Source organism: Gopherus flavomarginatus, chromosome 2, assembly GCF_025201925.1.
Source record: "Gopherus flavomarginatus isolate rGopFla2 chromosome 2, rGopFla2.mat.asm, whole genome shotgun sequence".
Lineage (NCBI taxonomy): Eukaryota > Metazoa > Chordata > Testudines > Testudinidae > Gopherus > Gopherus flavomarginatus.
This window is the reverse complement of record NC_066618.1, coordinates 14,658,307-14,667,154: the sequence shown is the minus strand read 5'-3', so window position 1 is coordinate 14,667,154 and position 8,848 is coordinate 14,658,307. Positions and strand designations below refer to the sequence as shown.

At 37.3% G+C, this 8,848-nt stretch overlaps 1 protein-coding gene across 2 annotated transcripts in view; it reads right to left on the bottom strand.

Moving 5' to 3' along the window:
• Positions 1-832: 832 nt before the first annotated feature.
• LOC127045479 (sodium channel protein type 5 subunit alpha-like) overlaps positions 833-8,848 on the bottom strand; it is a 93,690-nt gene continuing 85,674 nt past the window's right edge. For both annotated transcript variants that reach the window (XM_050941522.1, XM_050941521.1), the window contains 4 exons: positions 7,311-7,448; positions 6,546-6,646; positions 4,564-4,834; positions 833-2,061 (listed from right to left, as the gene is read on the bottom strand). In XM_050941522.1, the coding sequence (XP_050797479.1) occupies positions 833-2,061; positions 4,564-4,834; positions 6,546-6,646; positions 7,311-7,448 (1,739 nt within the window). The remainder of the gene's footprint in view (positions 2,062-4,563; positions 4,835-6,545; positions 6,647-7,310; positions 7,449-8,848) is intronic.

Here is an 8,848-nt window from a genome sequence, read left to right as displayed (position 1 = left end):
TGATTCTAAGAGTAGCAAAGACCTTAAGAAAGAAAACATGGTGTACCTAACAAGGCCAATGCCATAACTACAAAGGGAAAAGATTCAGGTATGTTTAAAAACAAAAGAAAGTTCTTATTCAGTTTATTACTGTTTCTGGAATGTTAAATGTTACATTTATTATTTCATTATACTGCAGTAACATGACTACAATAGTATATATACCATGGCTATTCTGTTTAAATTCATCATATTGGAGGAGTTCGAGACACTGTCATATCAATGAGTCATGCAATGATTACGTTTGTGATATATGAAACACAGGATTGAACAGATTGTGAACCATAAATCTACCAGGTTTATAATCAAAAGTTAATTAGGAATGAATTAAGGCTACATTTCAACCCCCTTCCTACTTCCAAAAACCCCAAACTTAAACTGATATTTATTTCTAGACACCATTGAAATTTGTCTTCCTTGAACTTGCTCCCCAACAAAGCAAACCAATCTAAAGATGTAAATGTCTGATTAGCAGAAGTAAGTGGAATACAGCTCTATCAACACTATGTCTGGGCCACAGTAACCACACACTAAGGATTCTGCCTTAACTTGGTACTGCCACTGATATAATGGCTGTAACCATATACAGATTCTTCCTGTTCATATATAAATATAAACATTAAGCAAAGTTGAATGTAGCAGGGTCAAAATACCTTACCAGCTTCTGCAGTTAAGGGTAAAACCACCACTGTTTCTTTTGCAACTAATGTTTAATAAGAAAGCTGCTTTGATTGCTGTATATTTACATCATTACATGCTGGGAACAATATTTTAAAGCATTCTTAACAAAAAATTAAACAATTGATTCCTTTTCTCTCTCTGCAGATAGTGGACAATTGGTAGGTTCAACACTTTGCGGAGAGTCTGCCATCTTCACCTCAAGGTGCTCATTAGTGGTCCCAGTGACACTGTCATAGGATGGAGGGAAAGATGTTGAGGACACAGTTTCTGACTTGTCTAAATTTCTACCATAATTTTCATTCACCATGAATGCAATGAGGCCTTCTTTCTCTGGAGCATCTTCAAGGATATCAGCATCACAGGTTCTATGACGGTATAAAAAAGAGGCCTGCTTCATGGAACGTTGCATCAAATGACTCCTGTAAACCCTCTGGATAATAATGGCAGAAACTTCCTCTTGTTTGTGTCTGATTGTGGTTGTGATTGGTTCATAAGAAAGTCTGGATGGATTGGCAGCCATAAACTTTTCCTCCATGTGTACTTTTAGTTTATCCATCTCCTCAGATTCTCCTAGCACCCGTTTAGTGAAAGCAAACAAAATATCTAAACAGTGGATCCTATCTCCACTGACCAAGGGAAGATCCATTGCTATGAGCTTAATTTTGTTTGGTTTGGCTACACGTAAAGGTTCTGCCAGAGCATCTGCAAAGTCTGAAAGTGCCGAATACCCAATAAACTGAGTTGCCTCAGGATCAAATTTCTCCCAGACTTCATAAAACATATCAAAGTCATCTTCACCTAGAGGATCTGTACTTTCCTCAGTGGCAACATTGAAGTTCTCTAAAATAACAGCTATATACATGTTTACAACAATGAGAAATGATATAATGATGTAACTTACAAAGAAAATAATACCCACAGCAGGTTTACCACATTCTCCCACAATACCTTTTATGTTTGGATCACAAAACGGAGGTCCAGTGTTTAAAATAGGACTGAGAAGACCATCCCAGCCAGCAGATGTTGTGATTTGGAAGAGACAGAGCATGCTGTTAGGAAAGGTTTGGAAGTTGAACATGTCATCAATTCCACTCTCCCACTTAACATAAGCAAAGTTAGCCATGCCAAAAATGGCATACATAAACATGACCAGAAAAAGTAAGAGGCCAATGTTGAACAGAGCAGGAAGGGACATCATTAAGGCAAAAAGGAGAGTTCTAATTCCTTTGGCAGCTCGGATGAGTCTTAGTATTCGTCCAATTCGAGCCAAGCGAATGACTCTGAAGAGTGTAGGTGAGAAAAAATTTTCAAATATGTTAACAATGCCAGAGAGCATAGTGCCTAAAAACAGAAATGAATAATCAGTTAGAATTCCTAATTTTTGCTAATTATTAACTGAAAAACATAATAGTATCAGTAAAAATGTACTAGCACTGATGGATCTTGATTATGAAAGGAAAAGGTACACATTTTAAAAAAGTTATATGGCTTATCTGTAAAAGTTTTGAAATTAAAACAACAGACCCCAATGGACAATATTTTTCAAACACTGGAGTACTATGTATGTTGCACCCCTAAAATCTGTAAATGAACTATTGCACAAGGAAAACATACAAGTAGGTATTTTATGTGCATCATTTTGCACAACCACTGGTACATGTATATTTTTTGTAGGGGCAGGTTATGTAAGTGTATTTTAACATTTGGCTCTAAATGTTGAAAAAACAAAGCTTATATAAAAAAAAAACCAAAACATGACACCAGAGTCATAGGCATTCAGTGCTTAGATACTGTGGTGATGAAGGCCAAAGAAACCAGACAGAGAAAAAGAAAGTAAACAACAGTGTAATCCATGCTAACAATGAGGTTTTTGGTCCCTTTCTAGTGGCATGACCACACATAGAGGTTTATTAGTCTGTTACTCTAAGCTAATGGACAAGGTTTATTTGCACTAAAAGTAGAGTCTATCCTTTTAGATCCAAGGGCCCAAGGTTCAGCCACTGCAGATGACCAGTCCAGAGGTGGTGTTACACAAGGAAAGACTAAATTCATTCAGGGCTTCCTAAAGTGTCCCACTGCAGCTCCAACTAGACTTATATGACAACATAAAAAAAGGTAATCAACCAGCTGATGTCTGGAAAAGGCTTGATGTAAATATCTGTACTCTTTTTTCTCCCCATAATGCAAAAGGGTTTTCTTTTTCTTGCTCTCCCTTTAAGTCTATTTATTTCTGCTATTTTCTTGGAATTCCTTGTGGCAAGGTGCACTATAGAGAAATACTTCTCTTTTAAGGGAGATTTTTTCTTAAATCTCTAATCTTTATGGGGACCCACTTCTTTGCTCTCCATTTTTCACCACTGTCACCAAAGTGGAATCAGAAAGAGGTTTGGATACCTTTCTCTCAATACTCATACTGCCACACTAAATGGGGCTAATTATGTGGAGAGCAGATATTTTCCTTCCTCATATACCTTCTGCTATCACTTGTGCCTGTATTTGCTTTAGAAGTAGTTAAATTAGTAGAACAGAAATTTTATTCCAGCTCTTCACTCCATTTCTGCATTAAACTCCCTTCAAACTAAACGCAACAAATTTGGGCCTGATTCTCCTCTCTGTTACTCTAGGACAGTGATGGGCAATCTGTGGCCCGCGGAGCGCATGCGACCCATCAGGGTAAGCCACTGGCAGGCCACCAGACCATTTGTTTACACTTGCACAGCTGCCCGCAGATCCCATTGGCCAGGAACGGCGAACCGCAGTCATTGGGAGCTGCGGGCGGCCGTGCAAGTGTAAACAAATGATCTGACGGCTCGCCAGCGGCTTACCCTGACAGGCCATGTGCACTCCGCGGGCTGCAGGTTGCCCACCACTGCTCTAGTGTTAATCCATTGACTTCAGTTGAATGACTCCTGATTTCCACCAGTATGAGAGGAGAATCAAGATAATTTTAGTCTAAATTAGACTGTCAAATAAAATGACATGATGATATGAAGATTTTTCCATATAGAAAGATTGCTCTAACAAGAGAAATTGTCAAAGATAATGTGCTTGTTCCCAAGAATTGTTGGAAAATTGTATGACATCTACAAATATTAGGATTTTGAATATTCCCATATCGTTATTCAGGATTTATCAACTAAAGTTGCTATATTTTAATTTCAATTTTTGCAACTGAGTCTCCTTTACAATGTGAATGTATTGTATATGCTTTAAAAATGGCAAAATATTTCTTCATGAAACAAAATTATTACAGGTCATGATATCACATGAAAAAAGATTATATAATTTGAAGTCTGAAAAAAAATAATCTGAATTTTAGTAAAATTAGTTAACATTTAGTTAACATGTTAACATGTTAAAATGTTTCACATCCATAAAATAACCCCTAATTAACACAGAAAATTATTAACTTAATCATCTGAATTCTCTTTTCAGTGTTATGAGACCAAGGTATAATACTTATTATAACCTGGTGCATTCCATTTACAACTTTTCTAACAGTAAGAGAAAGAACACTATCAGAGATTGTATACAATATATCCTTCCACTATAAAAAGTAGTTCCTTTTAAAAGATAAGCTAAAACAATAGGGAAAGTTTATAAATTCCTGTTCTGTGCTACTTTGAATACATTTGTTGGTATTTATTCTTCTGACCTTTCTTCTCTTTCTCTCTTTTTTAAAAAAAACAATCTATTTTGACTACTTTCCCCAAAACTTTGTTTCTAAAATCCTGGGTCCCATTTCAGCAACAGTTTTTGGCCAAGTAGCCAATTGCAACTCACTTTCTTTTATGAAAACTAAATTTGGGATAGTGAAGAAAATGTTTGCGTATTTTTACCTACCAACAAAGGACACGATGACAACACTTAAATCAAAAATGTTCCAGCCATTGGTGAAGTAGTAGTGTCTTAGGGCCAATAATTTCATGATGCATTCTACAGTAAAGATGGCAACAAAGAGTATGTTGATTTTGTTAAGAATGTCCGTCTTCCTTATACTTTGATCATCAGTTTCCACCATCATAGTGATCATGTTAAGGCAGATGAGAATCATGATGATAATATCAAAGGCTTGGCATGTTACGATGTCAAATAAAAACCCCTGGTATTTGTTCTGTAGGATAAAAAAAAAAGAGTATTTAGTATTCATTATGAGAATGTAGGCATGCATAGAATAATAGAAATGTAGGGCTGGAAGGGACCTCATGAAGTCATCTAGTCCATCCCCCTGCATTGAGGCAGGACCAAGTATACCTAGACCATCCCTGACAGATGTTTGTCTAACCTGTTATTCAAAATCTCCAATGATGGAGAGTCCACAACCTCCCTTGGTAACATATTCCAAAACTTAACTAGACTGATAGTTAGAAAGTTTTTTCTAATATTGCACCTAAATCTCCCTTGTTTCATATTAAATTGTTTATTTCTTGTCTGCCTACTGTGGACATTGAGAACATTTGATCACAGTCCTGTTTATAAGAGCCCTTAACATATTTGAAAACCCGCTATCAGGTCCCACCTCACTCTTCTTTTATCGAGACTAAACATGCCCAGTTTTTTTAACCTTTCCCCATAGGTCAGTTTTCAAAACCTTTAATCATTTTTGTTACTCTCCTCCAGGCACCAGTTTGTCCACATATTTCTTAAAGTATGGCATCCAAACCTGGACACAACACCTGAGCTGAGGCCTCACGAGTGCCAAGCAAAGCAAAACAATATAACCCAAATATTATCCTTTTTCACAAACAGCATCGCACTATTGGTTCATATTCAATTTGTGATCCATTGTCATCCCCAGACCCTTTTCTGCAGTTCTACTGCCCAGCCAGTTATTCCCCATTTTTTATTTGTGCATTTCATTTTTCTTTCCTAAGTGTAGTGCTTTGCACTTTTACTTACTGAATTTCACTGTGTTGATTTCAGAACAATTGTCTAATTTATTGGAGTATTTGTGAATTTTATTCCTGTCCTCCAAAGAACTTGCAATCCTACCCAGATTGTTATTATCTGCAAATCTTGTAAGTGCTCTCCACTCCATTATCTAAGTCATTTAATGAAAATGTTGAATAGTACCAGACATAGGACAGATCCTTCTGGGATCCCACCAGATACGTCCAGCCAATTTGACAACGAATCATTGATAACCAATCTTAGGGTATGTTTTTCAACCAGTTTTGCACCCACTTTATAGTAATTCCATCTAAACCACATTTAGGGTGACCACACAGCAAATGTGAAAAATCGGGACAGGGGATTAGGGGGGTAATAGGAGCCTTTATAAGAAAAAGACCCAAAAATCTGGACTGTCCCTATAAAATAGGGACATCTGGTCACCCTAACCACATTTCCCAAGTTTGCTTATTAGAACCGTCATGTGGGACTGTATCAAAAGCCTTACTAAAATCAAGAAATTACATCTCCTATTTCCCCGGGGCTCCCCAATCATCCCTAGAAACTATGTAAAATAAATGTACATACTCACTAGTGGATAGCTCCAATCTTTATATATTACAATGTTATTTAATTTAATAATAGGTAGATTATATATTTATATCAGATTATACAAATCCTGAAGGATAATCAATTTGAGAATAAATATATAAAACAATATTTCAGCATTGACCTTCATAAATATTTAGTCTGTATAATCTTTATAATCAATGACAATTTCTTGGTGCAGGGTTAAGACTATGAACATTGTAGACTAATGGAAATAAACAGGTATATTGTATATATAGTCATATTTTTCAGTGGATTTAGTGAATTTTACTATGGATTTTCACCGATTAGAGATATTTTAGTTGGAAGAACTCAGGTGGTCTCACCAATGGCCTTGGGATAGGTTTTTGGGGTTTCTTGGATCCCAGTTTTTTCATTGCATTATAATATTTTCTCTGTTCTTCTGTCATAAAGATGTCTTGTCCACCTAAGTATATGGAGACAATGCTACTGTTATTTTTGATGAGAAAGAAACATTACTGTCATGCAAGCATCTAAATTATTGGAATCCAACATTTCTTTCTTTTTCTATCCTTTCATCTCTTGCTAGCCCTTCTCCTAATACCTTTTTAGGCCCAAGACAGTGCAGCAAGTTAACAAGATCTCCCAGAGCAACAGTTCTGTGGTGACAATCTAGTGGCTCAGAAAGCAGGAAAATGATTAGGTTGCTAAGAGCTCAGGCATCTGAGGGAAGGAGCATCTTTCTCCCTGCCCCTCCAACTCATCTTGCTGCTTCCTCCATCTAAGGCCCACTGCCCAATCCAAGAGCTGCTCTCAGACCCTGTTCCCACAGTGCACAGTTCCAGGGCAGGAGAAGTATCATTCATGGAACCATGCAGCTGGCTTCATAGACTCTTATGAACAGCGCAGGCCCAAGAGCCAAGAGTTACATGGCTAGGATATAGGAGAATGGTATGGAGAAAGGGAAGCACTTCACTTATAATGCTGCCTCTATTAAATTCAGTACTGATGCTACTCCATCTAATAAATGTATATAGATATTTCAGAGCTTCAGTGTACTGCTGGCATACTCTAGTTTGAAGATAACACATAAGGAATATATCAGGGGCCTGGGAACATATCCAATGTACTTATCTTTTTCTTTTGTTGGTTAAAATTGTCAATAATGACACCGACAAAGAGATTCAGTGTGAAGAAAGATCCAAAGATTATGAAAACCACAAAATAGAGGTACATATAAATATTATTGTCCTTTTGTGGCTGCAATTCTTTCTGCAAAAATGAAAAACAAGATGAAAATTGACTGAGAATAGTATGATCCTGGTCCTGGTCCTGGAATGAGTTCTGTATAGGTGCAGGGGTCCCCCTGCACAGAGATCCTTGCAGGATATCAAACTTGCTTCATCACCAGCAATGTAGAAAAAAACTGTCTGTAATGCAAAAGAATAAGGGATTATCTACCCAGTGAGTTAGTACACAGCAAGCCAGGGTGGGAATCTACAGTGCGCCTGCTTGCTGTAGCTAAACCACACACTGGGACTTTCACTCTGCTGTAGCAGTGAACACATGGTGAACTTTATGCAGTAAGCTGCTGCACTCTAGTTTCACACCCTGGCTTGCTGTGCACTAACTCACTATAGACAAGCCATAGGTCTTGCATTTCTGTGGTGGTGGGGGAGAAAGGGAAATGGAGACTAAATTTGTAGTGTGATTAAAGTTAAATCCAAGGACACCATAGACAATGTGGATGACAATTTAACAAGGAACAATGTTTTGCCTAGAATCTGATTATCCTTCCTGATAAGCTGAAAATAACTTCTGAAAATAATATGCCAAATTCTCTGTTATCTTGTTTCCATTGAAGTAAATGGGCAGAGAATTTGGCCCAAGGTCTAGTATAACTATTTGTTGTTTTGATTTCCTTTGCAAGCTTTGTTAAGATTGTTTTGTGCAGAACAGATTCCTGTAATTGGGACTGATATTGATTACATTTATGCTCAGAAACCAATAGGGCAAAATCTCCCATTTCACTAACTAAAGACTAAGAAATTAAAAGACTGAATTTAGGTTTTTTCGCACTTCAATATTCACACAAAGACACAAGATAATGTTTCTCTTTTTATGCATTTGTTTAACATATTATCCATCATAACTAAATATATGCCTGAATCAACTTTCACTGGGGTCCATGGAGTCATTACTGAGTACAGTGAGAGCTGAATTAGATTTTCTCGTCATGATTTTCACAGGTGTCAAACAATCAAGTTTTCACTGAGGTCAGTAGGATCTGTTGAGTACTCAATACTTGAAAATCAGGCCATTTAATGAGGAGTCTAACTTCAGGTTCTTCTGCTTTTGAAAATCTTGGCCTAGATGTTTTCGTACACACAAATGACACAATGTGGAATAAGCAAAAGAGTATTTCTCATTAACCGCCTGTGTCAATATGATGAAAATCTTGATGTGCACTATCTGGCCAATTGATATGTATTCCATAATCCATTTTGAAAGTATATTAAGTTCATTGCAAATCGATTTAGAGAGGACTAATGTTTGCGTGCATGTATCCCACACCCAAACTCCCTCCCGCATCCCCACCCCCTGACCTAGCCCGGAGCCCCCTTCCATACCCTGAACGCATCATTTCTGACCCTACTCCAGAGCCTGC